The sequence below is a fragment of the Camelus dromedarius genome, chromosome 15 (genome assembly GCF_036321535.1).
Source record: "Camelus dromedarius isolate mCamDro1 chromosome 15, mCamDro1.pat, whole genome shotgun sequence".
NCBI classification, from domain to species: domain Eukaryota; kingdom Metazoa; phylum Chordata; class Mammalia; order Artiodactyla; family Camelidae; genus Camelus; species Camelus dromedarius.
In genome coordinates this window covers 47,678,704-47,699,105 of record NC_087450.1, presented here as the reverse complement: position 1 = coordinate 47,699,105, position 20,402 = coordinate 47,678,704, and the positions used below count along the sequence as shown (strand labels likewise).

The 20,402-nt window shown below is 37.8% G+C and overlaps 1 protein-coding gene across 3 annotated transcripts; it reads right to left on the bottom strand.

Moving 5' to 3' along the window:
* Positions 1–3,998: 3,998 nt before the first annotated feature.
* WDCP (WD repeat and coiled coil containing) lies at positions 3,999–20,276 on the bottom strand. Of its 3 annotated transcripts, none has more exons than XM_064494700.1 (4): positions 20,194–20,276; positions 13,531–15,364; positions 8,917–9,031; positions 3,999–7,397 (listed from the first exon to the last, which is right to left on the bottom strand). In XM_064494700.1, the coding sequence occupies exons 2-4, from the start codon at positions 15,343–15,345 to the stop codon at positions 7,279–7,281; spliced, it is 2,049 nt and encodes a 682-aa protein (XP_064350770.1). In that variant the 5' UTR covers positions 15,346–15,364; positions 20,194–20,276; the 3' UTR covers positions 3,999–7,278. The 3 variants fall into 3 exon arrangements, 2 of the variants coding, with proteins under 2 accessions (XP_064350770.1, XP_010991239.1); XM_010992937.3 differs by having other exon boundaries at positions 4,000–7,397; positions 8,917–9,034; XR_010384255.1 differs by lacking the exon at positions 3,999–7,397 and having other exon boundaries at positions 8,916–9,034; positions 10,449–15,364.
* Positions 20,277–20,402: the final 126 nt, after the last annotated feature.

Sequence of the window (20,402 nt, the reverse complement as noted above, 5' to 3'; positions counted from 1 at the left end):
TCGCTGCCTCTTACAGACAGACGTGAGATTAGGTGTGAGGACTAAGACTGCCAGAGCTCAGACACACAGACAGGATGTGCTCCTCACAGCTTAAGGCATTCAGCATCCTCTACAAATGCTGTGGCACAAGAAGGAACCTGACCTCAGAGAGAGAGTGCAGGATGTGACCCGGTCTATCCCATACCTGAACTTCCTGGCCCTGTGACATTGACATGGACGTCTGATCCCTGAGGTCACAGGCACTACAGAAAGAGCTGGGTCAGCCTCTATTCCTTGCCCACCCCACACTGTGCACAGGCACACAGGCCACACACCGCACACTCACACTTAGCCATACATTCACACATAGGAATGCACGCACACAGAACAGTTTCTTAACACTGGACAATCACTGGCTAAGTGCAGACAGTACCTGGCACCACAGAAGGCAAGGTAAAGTTCCTACTCTCCTATGTTACGCTCCGCTTTGGAAACCTGGACAATGCAGGTGGGGTCAGAAGCTTGTGCTACGTTTTAGATTATCTGTGTTTCCTCAGAGTGCAGTCTCAAAGGAGTAGAGCTATTCAGTACAAAGACAGCTGCAGGGGGCAGCCTCTGGGGGTCAGGGGTTAGATCTCAGACAGGAGGTGATGGTGGGCTGGCAAAAATGTATTATTCCATTTCTTCCTCACAGCAGTCCTATGAAGCAGTACTATTCTCATTTTCAGATAAGGAAATAGGCTTAGAGAGATTAAGCAACTCGCCTAAGGTCAGTTGGTAGTAGAAATGGTCTTGTATCCAATTTGGCCTGATTCCAAAGCTTGTGGAGCTAGCCAGGGGTTAAAACATTTATTGGAGGAATGGCCGGTCCCAGACTTTGGTATCACAGGACCACTTCTCCTCTGAAACCAAACACCAGCATCTTGCCTCTGACTCTATGCTCCAGTTCCACTGTGATTCCCATTATTCCTGGCCTCCGACCTTCGTCTGGCTCACATTTGACAACTGAGCTCTGCACATGTGCACATCCCTCCTCTGACACCCACCCTCCGGGCCCGTCCTCCTGTTTCAGAGGAAAGGATCTCTCCTTGCCACCAAGGCCAGCCCTGGCCTACGGCTGGTAAAGGCAGGCATCTCCCCTCACCCCTTCCTTTTCCACTGCCTTTTCCATCTCGATGTAAATCCAGAAGATCATGCCATTCACTTACTCAAGACCCTCCCAGCCCCTCCTGTGCATCCCACCAACTTAGCCCCTAGGATGGCCTCAAGGCTCCACAAGATCACGTTGCTGCTAAAATGTCACTTCTTCAGAGAGGCCTTTCCTGCTCCCTGCTCCGGCAACAATGGCCTCCTCCACCCCCAGCACTCTCTAAGCTCCGCCTGCTTTGCTTGTATTCAGTAAGCTCACCTCCACATACAGTTATAAATTTATCAATGGCTTTCTTGTTTATTGCTTGATACCCCTGTTAAAATGTAAATGTCATGAGGGGGGCTTTAACCACTACATCCTTGGTGCCCAGAAGTTAAACGTTCAATAGGAATATGTGTTTGCTAAATGAACAAGTGAATGCTCACTTGCCTTCATCCTCAAACAAAAACAGCCTTTCCTTGTTCCCTTAGCATTCTCTTCTCCAAATAATCTGCTTTACTCTTCTCCCCACACCCTCTGCTCCATAGTATTGTCTCTTCATCCTCACCTGACCTTACCTCCTTAATCCATTAAACCTGGCCTTTGCCTCCCTGCTGAAGAGACAGTGCAGCTAATCTTACTCATGAACACAGAAGCAAGAATGTAAAACAAAATATTAGCAACTGAGTCTGGTAATGTCTAAAAAATAAGTACATCATCAACATATTGGGTTTATTCCAAGAACGCAAAGTTTGTTTAATGTTAGAAAAATTCATCAAGTGAGATTTACCACATTAACAGATTAAGGGTGGAAAAAGTTATCTCAGCAGTTGTAGAAGGAAGCATTTGATAAAAATCTAACACTCATGATAAAAGTTCTTAGTAAACCAAGAAGAAAAGGAAATTTTTAAACCTGAGAAAGGATATCTACCAAAAATCTTGGGCAAACAACATCATTATTTTTAACTTTGGGGCGGTAATTAGTATTTATTTACTTATCTATCTATCCATCCTATTGAAACAGAGGTACTAGAGATTGAACCCAGGACCTCATGCGTGTTAGGCATGCACTCTACCACTGAGCTATACCCTCCCCACAAGCAAAACATTTTTAATGATGAAATAATCCCTTTAAAATCAGGTATAAGGAAAGCATACCCACCATGAACAAAATTGTCATTATCTGTGAATGATATGATTGCCTACATAGAAAACCCAAAAGAATCTACCTACAGATAAGTTATTAGAATTAATAAGAATATATAGCAAGGTAGTTGTGTTGCTGGTGGATCCAACCAGTGTTCCAGGTTCTTGTCCTGTCCCAGAAACAATTCAGACAAGACATAGAGATTAAGAAAAGTAAAGCGAGGATTTATTCAAGGATGGACAGTACACTCTCAGAGGGAGAGAGGGCAGGCTCAGGTGAGCAGCTGCCCTGAGTTTCTTTGGCAAGTTAGTTACATAGGGTGTAAAAATGAATGGGCGGAATATTCACTGAGGAGGGAAGGGCTTGGGGTCATATTTCCTGATTATCATCCCAACTCCACCTTCCCAAAGGGAGGAGGGATTTTTGTCCTTAGTCTGGATCAGAAGTGTCATGGTGTTGGTGCATGATGTGTACTTCTGATCTGCAAGGCTAATTTATTGAAATGAGGGCATAATAAGCAAAAGATTACATTGGGACACTGGAAATTCCTGCCTTTTCTGACCTTTCTTTGTTGGTCTCCAGGCCAAAAGGTGTGGCCCCTTATCAGCCCAAAGATTCCTGCTTTTCTTCTTCTGCCCAGGGACCCCTGGTGCTTACATGATGTATGTTTTCCTGCATTTGGCTTGTGCCCTGCCTTTCTGCCACTTGGTCTGTGTCCCCCTTTCTCTGCTCATATCTAGCTATCTGCCTGCTCTAACAGTTGGATATAAAATAAAAACAAATTGTATTTTTATATGCCAGAAACAGTTATAAAATATAAATTTTAAAAGATATCATTCACAGTAGCAACAAAAAATATAAAGTACTTAAGAATAAATGAACAAGATGTGGAAGAATTCTGTTCCTGGCCATGATGTAGACAGAGACCACATCTTGCCTCTTGGCTGAAACAATTATAAAAAAAAAAAAAAATGGACTGAATATATGAAACAACAGTTTTCAAAGCCCTGGGCATCAGGCAACAAAGGAGTAATCTCTGAGAAACAGGAAACAAATAAGGTGAAGCTTATGACTGCCCCAGCTTATCATCTTGAGAATTTCCAGATGACAGTGAAGAGAACCATTTGGAGCCCAGAGGACACCCTGAGTTGAGAAGATGAGCTGGAGGACACCAAAGTGGCTAGAGTTTGCAGGTCAGAATAGTGGAAGAGAGAACGACATACAGTGAAACCTTGGGAGATTTACAGGTTCCCCTCAAGTACCCAACAGAATGCTGACTAGAGAAATATGTGAAAGACAAAACTTTCATTAAAAAGAAAGATAAATGTGATTTCATTAAAATTAACTATGTTTCTTCAACAAAACACACAATCAAGAAAAAGACAAGTCACCTCACAGTGGAAAAAAAAATGTGACAATGAATATATGTATGTTCATGTATAACTGAAAAATTGTGCTCTATACTGGAATTTGACACAACATTTTAAAATGACTATAACTCAAAAACTGTTAAAAAAAAAAAGAAAAAGAAAAAGACAAGTCACAAACTGGGTGAAGTTAGCCACATTAATGATATCTAGAATATATAAAGAACCCTCACAACTTGGTAATACAATATTATAAATCAACTATAATTCAATAAAAATAAAATAAAATAAAAAGAATCTCTACAACTGGACAAAAAAAAAAAAAAAAAGACAACCCAATAGAAATTTGGGCATAAGACATAAACAGACATTTTGCAAAAGAGAAAACTGGAATGGCCAATAAATTGATGCTCAATTTTATGATAAAGATTAGGATCACAATGAGAAACCATTTGGAACTACTAGAGGGTCATAAATTAAGAAGCCTTAAGCCTATAGAACAATAGGAGCTCTGATAACATTGCTGTTGGGAGTGAAGATTGACATAACCACTGTGAATGAACAATAGTGCCAGCCATATCAGTAAAGAAAGGATGCTGTGGCCATCAAGTCATCAGCTGTTACCATCACCCCCGACAGTGAATGGAAGGAACTCAGGATACAGACAAGTAGGCAGCCCCGGGCTCTGCTGCCACCCACAACAGTGCACCCTGAGGGAAGTCAGGATGGAAAGAACAGGATGCTGGCCCTAGTTAGCTAGGTGCATATCAAAAGAATGATTTCAATGAGCCCAGAACTTTGCACCTTCCCATACAAAGAAAAGCATTAAATTCCTTAACTTGAGATATCCGGTTTTCTTTAATTGACAGTCATCTTTTGAGGTTCTGACTACCTAGTCTTTGTGGCAAAACCCCTATATGTCCTGGCGCCTCCCCTGCCACTTTGGAACAGTTTCTTAAAGCAATCTGAAAGGCTGCCTCCCAGGTTCGAGTCCTCAAAGTCTGCCGAATAAAACATAACTCTCAACTTATAGGTTGTGCATTTTACTTCAGTCCACGCTACCTTGGAAAATAATTTGAATTTACATACACCCTGTGCTCCAGCAATTTCATGTCTAGGTAAGAGCCCTTAGACTTTTCAAACACCTGCATCAGGTGACATTTAACAAGCAATACTGTTTATAATTGCAAAAATAAAACCAGGGAATAATCCAAATGTGCACAGCAAGAAATTGGATAAATTGTGGTAACTCGAAACAATGAAAGCAGTGGAACATACACATAACAAGTATAAATCCTACAAACAGTACTGAGAAAAAAAAAAGACAAGCTGTAGAAAAGTATATACAGTAAAATACCATTGTATAAAGCTCCAAAACAAGGGAAAATAACCATTACATTGTTTAGGCCAATGTATACATGTGATTTTGGTGAAAATCCTTTCAAAAAGAAAGGAAAGGAATGAAGAAATGATAATTACAACAATCAAGAGATAGTTGCCTCTGGGGTGGAGTTACCTCTATGGAGAAGCATCCAGAAGGGCTACCCAGGGGACTTGAATGGTTTCTATTAATGTTCTGGTTCTTAAATTAGGTGGTACGTGGTTCACTTTTTATTCAGCCCTCCTATACAACTACTGCACTTCTGAAATAATACCAATACAAAATTTAGAAAAATTTGGGCACAAAATGGAATTTGTAAATAATGTCTTTTTTCCCCCCAAATATTCTCAATATAACATTAAAGAATAATTTAAAGAATTTAGCTCTTCTCTCCCTGTCTCCAAAACCAATACTGAATTATCTTCTATTATTCCAAAGACTATAAACAGTAGAGGCCAAGGAAACATCTTTTTTTTTGAGAGTTGTCATGGAATCAGATTTGCTGTAAAGAATAATTTATATTCTGGACTGTCCAGCAGAAGAAATACAACATACACATACGTAAAATCAAGAATGTTCGTCTATACCACAACAATCACAAAAATACCATCAAAACGTTCACAGCAGCCAAAACAACCATTAGTGATTTTATTGAAGACTCATGAAATGATGATTAAAATGTACACTTGGAGGCACCCACACTGATCTTACTACAGGGACGACCAAGCCCCCTCTTGAGGCTTCAGTTACATGTTACGCCGGACACTTCCCTTGAGAATGGAGCCAGGCCTCAGACCACTCAGCCACTGCTCTCAGGCGACTGATTACAGACAAGTGGCCTCCACTTCCATTATCCCAGCATCTCTCTAATGCGTTTCAACCACAAATGGGCCCTCGCTTCTTCCCTATCCCAGCTCCATCTTCATAAACTGTAACAGACAGACAGGAGTCCTCAGGGTACAGAATACTTCTTTCCAGAAAATTTTAAAAGAAAATGGGGAAAAGATGCATATGTACTCCTATGCATATGAGCTGCTATGGCAGAAAAATTCATCTGCAGATGTGCTCTGACTAGCCACATGCCAATCCACTTGTTATGCTGCAGTGACTTAAGTTTATGACTCTGTTTGAAGGCAGTGAGGAGTTGTGAGTCCATCCAAACCTGGAATCAGGGCTCTTTCCACTATACTAAGCTGGCACTTTAGCCCATAATTATAATAAAATATCTCAGATTTAGTGAAACCTCTAATTTTCTGAAATACTTTCTCTCACAGACTCTATGCTGGTCTCTAAGATTTGAATGGCAGGGAAGGGAGGAGAAAAATAACAAAATTTAAAGCGATAGTTTAACTAAGGGAGTTGATTACTGGGAGAGAAACAGGGTATTTTTATGATCCATAAAGTGAGGGAGGGGGGGAACCTACCAGGGAGAAAATCATTAGGGGCAACAGCACAAAATCATGCCATAGGCCCCACATCAGTAACATCAGGACACACACAAGTGGGACCCAGAGGGAGCCAAAGCATTTAAATTTCATTTGAAACTTGCTCAGGGCCAGTTTTACGAGTATCTGGACGGCTGTTGGCAAGAACTTTCTAGGGAAGCGAAAGGGTTAGGTTTAAATCCTGAGGTCCAGTCAACATTAGAGCTACTTCCTGTTCCAGGAAGCACTAGGAGGAGAAGTCAACCGATTTTTTGTCTTACTTTGAACTCTGCCAATTCCTGCTGGTTTAGGGTAAAAAGATGCTGGAGCAGATGTTCTCCAGCACTCTTCACACTCAAGCCAAGAAAAAGATCTACAACAATGCTGAGGTATCTTTTAAGTGCTTCTAAGAGCTTTAATACCATTTTGGGCAAGGGACAGAAAGCCTCAGAGAAACCATAAAACACAATCCATATGGCACCATAATATTGTTTTGTGCTGGGAATTCTGCCCTTAGACAAAACCACATAGTCATGAATACATAACTAACCACTTTCTGTGCCATCTAACAAAGACTGGGCTCTGCTGCAGAGCAGGGAGCGTCAGCCCCAAGGGAGAAAAGTGGCCAAGCCAACCATGGCAAGTGCTTCACCTCTGAACGCAAATCCCAGCTGGGGAGAGTCCGCCTCGGAAAACAGATCTTGTTTGTAATGGCCTCATCTGAAGGGCTACTCAGCAAATACTCTGCAAACAAGTATCAGGCCACACTGCCTAAATGGTTAAGACAGCCGCTAGTATGTATACTATGGGCTAGAGGTCTCTACAAACTTCAAGGACCAAGATCAAGAGTCTCAGACAGAGTCTCTAAAGACATCTGACCTGCCATCTCTTATGATTACTTCCTGTGTGGCTGTGAAAGTTAACGGGATGAAGCCTTCGCTATCAGCACAGAGAAGGATCCAGTGGGAGCCTGCAAAGGAAAATAGACACATACGTAGTTTAGGATGTTTTATCTTATTCTATAAAGAAAAATATGACAAATATGATTTTTTTGAGAATGTAGTAGTTGACAATCTTGAACCTGATCATCACAAAACTTTAGAGAATGGGGAGATGAAAGGACTGTGTATAACTTAGGGTCAGGTTACATGGCAGGAAGGGGATGTTGATGAGTTAGGCATAGCTAAGGGACATATATTTTTACCCCATCTAGGCATTAATCACTCAGTGCTATGCATTTGAACTTGTGTGTGCATACATGTTAGAGGTTGTGTGTGGCATGCCCCTACCTTATCTACATGCTGTCCCACAGTTTCTCCAGAAACTATGTGAAGTTGGGAATAGTTACTCTATGGAGGAATCGTCTATATTCTTGAGATCCATACCAGCCTCTAGACACCCAAGGAGGCTGAGCTGACTAGAGCTAGACTAGAATGGTCCAGATAACCCTGAATGATTTGTTCCAGGTTAACATAGGGCCTTAGTATAACACATGCCTAGACCTTCTCTGGTTCTTTCGAGTCAACTGTGTCTCACCTTTTGACTCTGTATATTTTACTTCTGAAAATCTACACTTTCCAAAAACATGTAAAATATGCAGAGTTTTTATTAGAGTGTTATTTATGATAGTAAAAAATTGGAAACCACCTAAATGTCAAAGAAAATATGGCCAAGTAAAATACAGTATGAAGGGACTAAATCTTTCTCATCGCAAGGAAAAAAAATTTTTCCTATTTCCTCAATTTTGCATCTACATGAGATGATGTTTACCAAACTTACTGTGGTAATCATTTCATGATGTATGTAAGCCAAATCATTATGCTGTACACCTTAAACTTATAAAGTGTTGCATGTCAATTATATCTCAATAAAACTGAAGAAAAAATACATGGTTCACCCCAGATGGAGTATTAATCCCACCCAGTAAAAATGACAATTATGAAGTCATATCATACATGCATGTGTCAAAAAAGAAAAGTGCTGATACTACAACTTTAAGGGGGAAAAAAAATGAAACAAAATATTAGATTCAGTGCAGCGACTACCAAAGAATGAGGCATAAGAAAACCACCACCATCTCCATCAGATGGAAATCAGGCAGCACTCAGTCGTTTGCCATCAAGAAGTGTCCTTCACATCCATATGTTTGCTGCATATTATAATGACAACTCCTTGAAGAAATATTCTGCAATGCTATGATCTCTATGTTTTAGTGCCATGGGTATATAAATATATTGCTCTATTCTAGTTTTTTCATGTGTCCACTTAGGTTTTCCAGCTAGATTGTAAGTTCCTTAGGGCAGAACCCGTATTTTCCATGTGTTTTGGAACCTATAACAGGCCTGGGTATACAGTAGGCAATTTAATAATACTTTTTAACGATCTAAGGAATCACTGATGGTTGGTACACTTCATTTTCATTACCAGTGAAAAGTTACAAAACAGAGGAAGGGGGTGTTGGGTAGAGTCAATTTCTCAATTTTACCTACCATGCAGCATTTCAATAAGTGATAGGCCAAAAGTCTCCTGAAGTGTACTGAGTCTTAATTTGCCATTGCAGAGAAGGACGTCTCTTTTTCCAACAACAGGACCTACAAAACAAGACTTCTTCAAAAATAAAAATTAAAGTCGTTAAACTGATTGCAGAATCAATGGCATTAACATTCCTAAGAATTCCTATTCTATTCCTAAGAACAGAACGCATAGTTTTAAAAATCCTTCTCTATTAGCACTATCAACTAGACTTCAGTTTTAAATAAGGAGCTTTTTGCTGCATTATTTAACATAACTAAAGAATCTGATAAAACACAACTCCTAACCCCAATTTCCTTTTCGTTTTGCTCTGCTCTTTCTCCAGGGTCTGTCTTTATTGCTACTTACTGGCTTTCCTAGGATATGACTAATAACACTATAGGATGATGGATGGCAGCCTGAGAGACACAATCTCATGGTGAGGAACAACTGCTTGGCTGTTTTAGGTATAGGCATACCTTAGAGATACTGCGCGTGCAGTTCCAGATCACCAAAATAAAGCAAATATTGCAATAAAGTAAGCCACAAGCATTTTTGGTTTCCCAGTGCAAATAAAAGTTACGTCTGTGCTATGCTATAGTCCATTTAAGTGTGCAACTGCATTATGTCTCATAAAACAATGTACATACATTAATTTAAAAATGCTTTCTTGCTTAAAAATTCTACTTATCATCTGATAATCCAGAGTTGCCAAAACCCTTCAATTTGTAAAAAACACAATATCTGCAAAGCACAATAAAATGAAGTATGCCTGTATAACTAAGAAACTTTGTGTTTTCTTTATTAGGGAAAAAGTTCCAAGAAAGACTGCCCTAAGTAGTAGAGTAGCAGAGAATTTGCATAAATAAAATAAACAAACTGTGGTAAATCCACTTAGTTGAGAAAAAAGTATAAGTGAAAGTGATGTTTAAATTCTAAAAAGTCATTAAAAATTAACTCATCTTTTAAAATGGTTTCAAATATCCCTAGAGAAAGAAAATATAAAACATCTATTGCTCTAATTTAAGATACATGGAGTCCAAAAGTATATCCACAGAACACAAGAGTAAGAAAACCTTCTAATTCTATATTAGTTGAAGCAATATCTTCATGTAAGCATTTTTTAAAGTTTTACACGTTGTATGTCTAACTCATTTTCTTGTTAAAATTATCACTACTCATTTTCTGACTGCTAAGAAATTATTAAATAATAAAAAATAATTTCAACAATAAAAGATAAATGTGGTAGAATGAAAAACTCAAAAGGTAAGTCTACTATGTAGTAACATTCTAAAAGATGTCACATGAATAAACTGTATTGGCCATAAGCAACTAATCATTTATTTTAACTCATATAAAATGGGGCTTCTGAAAGTATAGGGGAAACTTCATTGCTTTTGATTATTTTGCTTTCTTTTCTTGGAATATGTGTTCAATATTAAAAAGTAAAACAGAAATTTATAATGCAGATAGTAAAGTCCCCAAAATTCTACCCTCCAGAGGTACTTACCGATAACAGTTTGGTTGGATTAGTTCATTATAAACTGAGAAGCTGAGGAATTGAAAGGTAAAAAAAAACCCACGTCTTCTTACTTTAAAAAAATGCAGAATTTCATATTTACAAATGTTTAAAACATATATTGTTTGATAAAATAATGTATGTAAATAAAAATAAAATCAAACAATTAGGTATTGTATTTTAGATTAACAAAAGTTTTAGTAAATGCATAGAAAAAAATGGAATAAATATTTCCTTTACTAACTACATCTGTGGTTTTCTCTAAGTGTTGGGTTATGAAGAATTTTCACTTTCAACATTAAATATTCTTTTATTGGTTAAATTTTTCTTCAATGAGCATATTTTACTTTTGTAATGAGGGGAAAATAATACTATGCAGCTGTAAAAAAAAAAAAAAAAAAAGAAGAGCTCTGTGTGCTGATACAGAGTTCTTGAGAATATATTACCCAGTGGAACATGATGCAGAATACTGTATATAGTACTTTACCTTTTGTGTAACAAAAGGAAAAACAAAAATATATAACAAGACCTGCTAATATCTGCATAGAGAAATAAAAATGAAAATGGTTACTTATGGGAGGTGAGGGGAACAGGATGAACAGAGATGGGGTGACAGTAAGACTTCTCAGTATACAGCTTTCTATTAAAATAATGTTTTGTTTTTCTAAACCAAGTAAATGAATTACCTATTCAAAAAGAGAAAGAACAAGGGAAAAAAGAAAAAAAAATCTGAAAAATCATGGAGGGAAAAAAATCCAAACTAGATTTCACATTTATAAGTACTATAATTTTTTAAAACAAAAATTTTATTTACTGAAAATACACAGAAAACTTCATGGAGTTACATAAAACCATTTAAATGTCTATTCTGGCTGAAGACAATGTGGGAAAAATGCTCTTCAAAAATCTAGAATTGAGATGTTAAATGTTTTAAGTATCTATTTCAATTAGCTTTGATACATGATACAACTAAGATCCCTAACATGGTTGTGAAATTAACTTAAAAAAATTTTAAGTGATTTAACTGATTTTTAACTGATTTATTTGTGATTTAACTGGTTTTTGGGGACAATTTAGGAATCTGAATAAGGACTAGGTATTAGATGATATTAAGTAATTATTATTAATGTTATCAAGTATGATAATAGTACTGTGATAATTAAAGAACATGTGCTTACACTTTAGAATAGCATCCCAATATACTTCTGGGTGAAATACCATGATGTCTCTACTTAAAAAAATATTTTAGAAAACAAAAACAACAAAAAGGAAACAATTATGGCAAAATATTAACAATTGTTAAATCCAGGTGATACACATAGATAGGGTTTCATCTTGTAGTCTTCCTATATGTTTACAACTTTTCATAATAAAAAACACATTTTACTACATGTTTGAAATTTTTATAATAAAAATATTTAGTTCAGTTTTAAGTATTCTTTGGTTCTTTTAAAAACCTACATCCTTGAGTCAAACAGTAGTTTATGAAAAAACTAAAGTATCTCTTTTTGACTATTATTTAAATAGCAATTTACATATTATTTATTATTGATTTCCACACCAACATTCTGCAAATATCTTTTAAAACGAAGATATGTAAGTCTGCCATAATCAAATCAGTGTGGTATTATTAAAGTTCTAGGTAAAGAGATCAGCATTACAGTAGCTGCAGCAAGAAGAATCCACAATTAGATCCCAGGATCTACAAGTTTACAGGACAAATGTGGTAGATCAAGTTCAGTGAGATAAAGATGGATGTTGGTAGCACAACTGGTTATCTAACTCTTGGAAAATTTTAATTAAAGTTTAGAAACTTAAATGTAAAAACTAATATAATAAAATAACGCAAGAAAATCTAGACTATTACATATATATCAGTTTCTACAATATACAAAAACCTCTTGTAAACTGCTAACTCAACAGGAAAAAATGAACAACAGGTAATTCACATTCAATTGGCCAAAAAAATGAACACATACTCAAATTCACTAACAACAAAGGAAATACAAATTAATAGAAGTGAAATGCCACTTCACACTCATCAGATTGGTGAGGATGTGAGGGACAGGACAGTCCCATAGGATGCTGATGGGCATGTGATGATGCATTGTTTAGTAAAAAATCTGTGAAAGGCAATCTGGCAACTCTATTAGAAGTAGAAACATCTCTCTCTCTCCCTCTCTCCCTCTCCCTCTCTCTCTCTCTCTCTCTCTCTCTATACATATATATATACACACATAGTCTTCAAATTTGTACTTCCACTTTCTGGGAACCAAGCCAACCAAAATAAAAGTATGAGTATAAATAGATACATACAAGAATACTATTGCAGCACTATTCAGAGTGGCTTAGAACTGAAAACAAAGTGAGTGTCCATCAACAAGGGAACGGCTGAATAAACAGCACACTCTCAGCATGAAGTAAAGAATGCACCTTATGACCCCATTCCTGTAAAACAATGACAAAATCACCACTAACACCCCTCCACATAATATATCTATGTATACAAAGCTCTGTGTAAGATTATATGAGTGTGAAGTGAAATACAGAAGGCTCCACATAGAGCTGTTAGTTAAAGAGGGGTTCCAGAAAGGAGGAGCAGGGTCAAGTTCAATGGGGAAGGAAAGTGTTCATGATAAAAGCAGATATGATGTGGTCCTATTTATGTAATATTTTATGTTTGCATATGCAGGCATAAATAGAAGCATTAAAAATTTTTAATCACTATAACCTTTCTTATAAATGGAAGAGTGTCTGCAAGTGCATAAGGAAAAGGTTTTCACAATGAAACAGCATGATTTAAAATTATTTTTCTAAATATAGACACCAGAATGAGTACAATCATTCATGTTTTCACACCACGCACATGATAAAATCACAGTGTACACTGGTACATGTGCCCATCTGGATGGCAGGCCACCAACATGGAAAGGTATAAGAACTTGCCTGAATATAGCATGCACAGGTCAGTGAAGTTCAATTACAACACCATCTTCCTCATCAATAAATTTCTCTTGCAGCAAGCACCCACTGGCAGCAGGAGCCAGTGGTAGCTCCTCAAAGGGGAAGTTACCTGGCAAGTGATGTGAACATACGGTAGATCCGGAGAGAGTGGATACGAAGGAGAGGATTTCTTTCCATTCTGTAGAGAGTCTGTGAGCTCAGAAAGACATTGCTGCACTTCATTTAGGTTCCTGGATAAAACTTTCAGTTCTTTAGACAGCTGATAAATTTCCTTTTCCCTTTGTAAGTTAGTAGGTTCTGGGGTCTTGGTGTGGTCTGGAGTGCCGCTGGGTCTGGGCAGTGTTACTGGCTGGTTAACAGGTCCGGCACCTGCAGTTTCTAGGGCTGTGGAGCCATCACAGATACTGGATGGAGGACTTTTGATTTCTTTAATAAGGGTTCTTCCAGGATTCCTACTTGGATTGCTGCTATTAGCTGTTAACAAGAGCCCTCCATTTTGGTGATAAAAATCTGGGGAAAGACTTTCAATTAGCTTTTTATTTGCTTGGTTTAACACAGTACTGAGAGCAGAGTAACCACTCTGGTTTTCACTCAACGTCACTGGAGATTCTTCTTCCAACATCACTTCTCTAACAATCAAACGAAGGATATACTGATCAGACTTTGAAGAAGGAAGAAATGCTGAATCAGTGGGTTTTTGTTCTCCTACCAAAATTAATAATAATTTATCTGTCAAGAAACATATGCCTTTTGGTCTTTCATTACTCTCTAACTGAATCTGCCGGATGTTTGGCATAAATGATGGAATGACAGAATAGATAAAAATTGTATTATACGTATTGGAAGCCACTGCGACTACCTGTGCTTTAAGACTAAATGCTATTAGATCAGGAACCAGAATGCCCGGAATGGTGACTTTCCTGTTCTGCGTAACCTCTTTCTCAAAGTTCAAGAAGACCAAATGTGAAGAATCCAGGCCAGTTCCCGTCAAATAGTCCTTTTTTCTTAGACAAATAAGAGAACTACCCTCAGATTTAGATCTGCTGAAGTGTATATGAGTTAGATCCAGAAGATCAGAAAAGGATGAAGAAAAGGGAGAAACCGGTGTTTCAGAACTTGATTCAGAAGCGACTGCGTCGTTATCCACAGAGGAAACTTCATCAGTAACTGGTAAAGTATATGAACAAGTGTCTTCACCACTAGGGGCAACGTCAAAGGTTCCAGATGCATTTAAGCCACAAATCTTACCTAGTGGAAGCTCAGTGGCTATAGCAACCTCTGAGTTCACAGTGGCTCCGATGGAGCACACGTGGCTGTCCACATCAAACACTGGGCAGAAGGAGCACCTGTGAAGAGCCTTCTGAGCACTGTCCCAAATATAAGAATGCAGGCTGCTGCCTACTGCCACCACCAGCATCTGGCCATTCTGGGTCCAACACGCACAGTGAATGAGGCCTTGGGTGTTGAGGTCCACTTTTACCTGGGAACTGTTGCAGTGGACATTATGGAAAACGGAGACATCCTGTGCAGTCAACACAGTCAGGACAGCAATTTTTGGGTGCCACACACAGCCCTGGGGAAGGACAGGGAGTGACTGTCTTATCTCACAGTTCTGAGCCATCAGCCATTTGCCTGTATCCGAGGTGCTAGGACACAGTTGCCACACAATGACATGCTTCTTGTGCTGGACAGCGAGCAGAGCAGGTGTATCAGCTGTACCAGGTGGGGCCCAGGACACCCCATACACATGTTCAAATTGTCCAATGACCTTTGAGTCTCCAAACGTGGCCTCTCCACTCTGAACCTGTAAGTCAGTCAGGACTACCTGATTTCCATCAGTCCAGGCAAGGCCGTGAATTGGGTGTATTGCTTGATACAATGCATTCAGTCCAGTCCTGAGAAGTCTTCCTTTTCCCAACTCCATCCTTTCTGATAAAGGTTATCTGAAATAATTATGAAGGAAAGTTATACCATGAGAATATAATTAGACAAATTCAAAATGTAGAACATTTTACCAGACAATGGCTTAGCCCTTCCACAAGTCATTACTGTGAGGGGATAAAAGGATGGAAGGAATGTAACAGATTAAAAGACAGCCTGGCAGTGCTTAGAAATTATTGTTCCTGCAAAATAAGGTCAAACTTTTGAAGCCAAATGACTACACTGTTTCAGTGAAATTTTAATAAAGAGAATGAAATTTCAGATTTTTTTCTTGTTGTTCCACAGGTTCACTCTATGATCACCTCTGCAGAATACTGATTTTTATTCAATTTATGGAGCCAAATGTATATTCTGGACACCTCTAGTTCAAACTTCTCTGATCACAGAACTGGAATACTGAAAAACAGCAATATAGACAAAACAATAATAATGCTTATAGTAATAGTTCTTGGTTCAAAATTCCAAGCCACTCATAGGAAAGCAGGTAAACAAGCAAAAAATGTACACTCTGAATACTAACCCCATGTCTCTTTAAGTTACTGTAATCATAATTTTTGAATGTAGCGTCACTATGATGCTATAATTAATTAGAGAGAGCCAATAAAATATGCAAGATGCACGTAAGGCCTGAAATGAGTCAACTCATCACGGAGTTGATCAACACAGTAGACGGCTGCCTCAAATTCTTTTGTAAATAGAGCACATAACAATTACAAGTATATAATAAGATCATACGTGTGCCTAAAGATTACAATTGTATAAAATTAAATGCCAAAGCCTAATTACAAAATGCACTATGTGATAAACTACAAGGTCCTACTGTATAGCACAGGAAATTATATTCAATACCTGATAATAATCTATAATGAAAAAGTATGAAAAGGAATATATATACATATATATATAACCGAATCATGCTATACACCAGAATTACGCTAACACGACATTGTAAACAGACTATACTTCAATTTAAAAAAATGCACCATGTTATTTGAGTCATATTTTTTATTGCAATTAAGGATCTGAGATGTTTGAAAAGAATCTTTTTAAAGCTTTCAAATCTTTCTTTCACATATACTTTTCCTTTAGACTGCTCATATCTGACTCCTTCTTGTCAGTATGCTTTATTTCACTTTATTCTCAACACTAAAGGGAAAGCAAAAGGTAAGACTTGAATTCCCATTTGTCACCAAATTAAAATATGGTAGAACCTTACTAACTTCCATCAATTTCAATGGTAAAATTTTACGTTAGCCTTTCTGTGAAATGTTGAGACATGCCAAAACAAAGGAAATCAGGATGACAGTTACTGAATATGCAAAAACAGACCATACTCTATAAATACACCCAGATACTACCTGAACTTGCCAAAGGAAATGAGGGAATAAACATGTCCAGCATGTGCCACACTTAGTGCTGGTCACCTAGAATCTGATATGATCCTTGTAATAGTCTTATAAGGATGGCATTCTTACTCTTATTTGAGAGACAACAAAGTTGAAGCTCTAAAAAGAGACTAACCTTTCACATCTTACAACAAAACACCTTCCAGATAAAGATCCAAATGTGTAAAACAAAAACATAACAGATTTAAAAGAAAGACTTTCGACAGAACTATAGAAACACTCAAACACATACACATATATGGATTTACTGTAGCGTCTTTTGTATTAGAAAAACCCAAATGTACATCAATATGGAAACAGTTAAATAAAAAATAAAGAAGCTCCATGAGTACTGATATGAAAAAAATCTTTCCTCGCAAAAAATGCAGTGAAATTCACAAAGTAACATGTCTAGTATGCTCCTATTTATGGAAAAAAATCCACCTCTGTATGTCTATATACATGTGTGTTCGTGTACACTTACATAAAGATGCAGAAAAGGATCAGAAATGATACATACCAAAGTGTTCATAGTACATACTGAGATGCAGTGAGGTGGTGTAAGAAAGACACTGGGATACTTCTGCATTTTTTGGGAAAAATTGCTTTTATAATATGTATGTATTCAAATAGTCCTTTTGTAATTGAAAAAAGTAAACATTTAAATGTAAAAAAATACTTACTTTATAAAAAGCTGTTATAAGCCAGATAAAAAGACAAAACACGCTAAATTTTAAAGTGGACAAAGATAACCAACAGGCAATTTACAAAATAATATGATGATCAAAAAGCATATTCTAAGTGATGTTTAAGCTTATTAATTATCATAAAGGATTGTCTAAACTTGCAGCGTCCATTTCTTCACCATTCTCTTCTTAATCCACCGCAAACTGACACCATTTCTACCTCTTCTCTAGAACAACTCTCACCAACTCATCAGTGCCATCCACCTCACAGAATCCAATGGACATTTTTCGATCTTGTAATACTGACTCCTAACTAAAGACAGAACCTGAGAAATTGCCTTCAGACTCTAAATTCAAAGAAATGTATTCTCCACCAAACTGGCAGATTTGCTTTTAACTTATCTGCAAATTATTTCTCATATCTCTTTGCTACCATTGTTCCTGCTCTTAGAATCTTTTACTAAGACGGAATGGTCTATACTTCTACACATGATGTCAGATTAAGTGGTTCGGCAGTGACTTGCTAAATGAAGAAACATCTCCTCTGTCATTACTAATAACAAAAACTGCCATCTCAAACCTACTGGTCTTGTATAAGATAATATGTTTTTTCCTAATATCTACTTATGCACTTTTAAAAGACTTCTATTGATAAATAATGCATGATGTATTTTCCTGGGCAGAGAAAATCCCTAATGGGCCAATTGTATCAAAGGCAATTTATATGATATGTTTTAGGCCACCCAAGTCAGTCTAATGTCATTAAGAGTGTGTATGGCCAGGAGTAACAGAAGGTAAGGGATAAATGTCCCTTGTGAATAAGGGAAAAATAAATGATAATAAAGTTACTGAGATTTTTAGAAGAATTAACTTTAATATTCTCATCTTTAAATCACAAGAAGAAATTCGGCCTATTTCCCTCAAAATCCTAATAATTAGAAAAATCTGTTCTAATTCTTTCATTTCTACTCCATTTCCTTTCTACTGCATTATTAGTCCAGGTCCTGAGCACCTCTTCCTTTTCAGTAGGGTAGGACAAGGAGAAGTCCTCTTCATACCAGTCTCTTCTTTCCCACAGAGCCAGGACTCTGTATGTTGGGTAGAATTATCTGGAGAAAAGTCACAGCTCTGGTCATTTTGCATTTCTGCTCAAATGCCTTTGATAAGTCTCCACAGTCTATGCATATAAAAGTTCTTCCAAAATGTTTCAGCAAAGCATTGAAGGCCGTAAAGTGTCCTATATTGCTAGACCTTTCCAGCCTTATCCCCCTGATCATAAAGGGCCTGCTGAGGAATTTGGAATTTAGAGGAACCAGCACGCATTTATGCAACAATGTGCAGAATGGACCTGAGAAAGTAGGAAGCTGAAAAGTTTAATAAGGGACCAGGAAATAGTTTGAATGTTACTATGAGAAAGTAAGCCAAGTCTGTAGCTACTTCAGTAGAGAAAGAGGGTCAGATTCAAGAGGTATTTCTAAGACAGATGAAACAGACATCAAGTAGGATGAGCAGTGAGGAAGGAGAATTAAGGATAACATGGGAAATTGTTGAACCATTTAACAGAGATAGAGGGCAAAATATGCTTCAAAGGTAAGAACAGTGTGTAGTGTGTAACAAATTTAGTATTAAATGTGCTTCATTTGTCTATAGGGTAGAACTGCACCTTAGGCAGTCACAGGTAAACATTTGGGGGTCACTATCATAGAGTCTGTAAAGTTACAAGAGAGCCAAGAGGACAAAGGCTGAAATGGCCTTCAGGTGTTCTCCAATTATTTTGTATATTTTTAAATATTTACATTTTGCTTGAAGCTAACTGTGTATCTCCTGGTCTCAATCCTCAGACTATAATATTTCTCAAATCAGGGGCCATGGGTGTTTTACAGAGAGAAAGGCTGACTGTATTAGTTCAGGGGGGAGATGGTCAGAACCAGGACCTGGTGCTCAGTCTATGCCCATTTAATTCTTCTGTTTTTAATCTTCTTTAAAAACAACTCACAGTGAGAATCCAGGGGCTTAGGTGAATTGGAGCACTTACAGTAGGTTTAAATAGAGTTCCATATTTTGCAATTTGTTTTTCTAAGTTTATTGTGTTTTCACTATAAAATAATTCCAAGTTCTTTACACTTATTATTGTTTTAAATTAAAACACAAGAAAGGTAAAAAGGTAAATTCACAAAAAAACTATTCATCAAAGAAAATTATGACTACATCCCTTCAGCCTTTTTTCTATGCAGTTTTAAACTTTTTCAATCATACTGTACAATTTCATATCACGATTTTTTCACTTCACATATATTATCAGTTTCCCAAGTTACTTAAAAGTTTTATTAATTACTTTTAGGAGCCACTTAATATTCACTTTTCCTCACTGTTGAGGAAGTTCCATAATTTTCCCTCACTGGTGAGATACCAGGTTATGGCCAAATTCATCCTTCTATAAATAACGTTGTGATAAAGGTGTTTACGTATAAAGCACGTTCTTCATTTTGAATAGCAGACTTAGGACATATACCTATATATAGGAGTGTCACTCGTGACACAGAGAATATATTCACTGATATAAACTCACCCACCCCCTGCTCGTCCGCATCCGCCAGCCCCTCGCACGCGGCCCCCTACCAATTCTCCCCATCCTCTCCGCACACCTGTGACACATCCTCTTTCCTCCCCACCCCCAAAGTACCGATCCCTCCACTACCCTCCCCGCCCACCTCAGCCTCCCCAAACCGGCCAGACCAGACAGCAGTGGAGACAAAATACCTTTGGCCTCACAGCCCCACAGAAAATCAGTCTCCCGGAGTCCGCCGGGGCTCACGCACCGCGGATCTGAAGCCGTAAGCGAGTACCGGAAGCATCGGCTCCCAGGCCCCTGATAGGTGAGCGGTGGCTGGCAAGCTCGGCAATGCCTCGGCCTATTGGCTTTTATATGTGTCCGTTAGGATAGGGTCCTTCCCACTGGCCAATAAGCT

What these genes read in the sequence shown, in the direction of transcription:
- WDCP (XM_010992937.3), bottom strand. Translation starts at nt 15,345, where the DNA reads ATGGAGTTGGGAAAAGGAAGACTTCTCAGGACTGGACTGAATGCATTG. An exon ending in ATGTTCACATCACTTGCCAG is followed by an intron (nt 9,035 to 13,530) that starts GTAACTTCCCCT and finishes TTATTTTTGAAG; the next exon opens with AAGTCTTGTTTTGTAGGTCC. An exon ending in ACTTATTGAAATGCTGCATG is followed by an intron (nt 7,398 to 8,916) that starts GTAGGTAAAATT and finishes TTTCCTTTGCAG; the next exon opens with GCTCCCACTGGATCCTTCTC.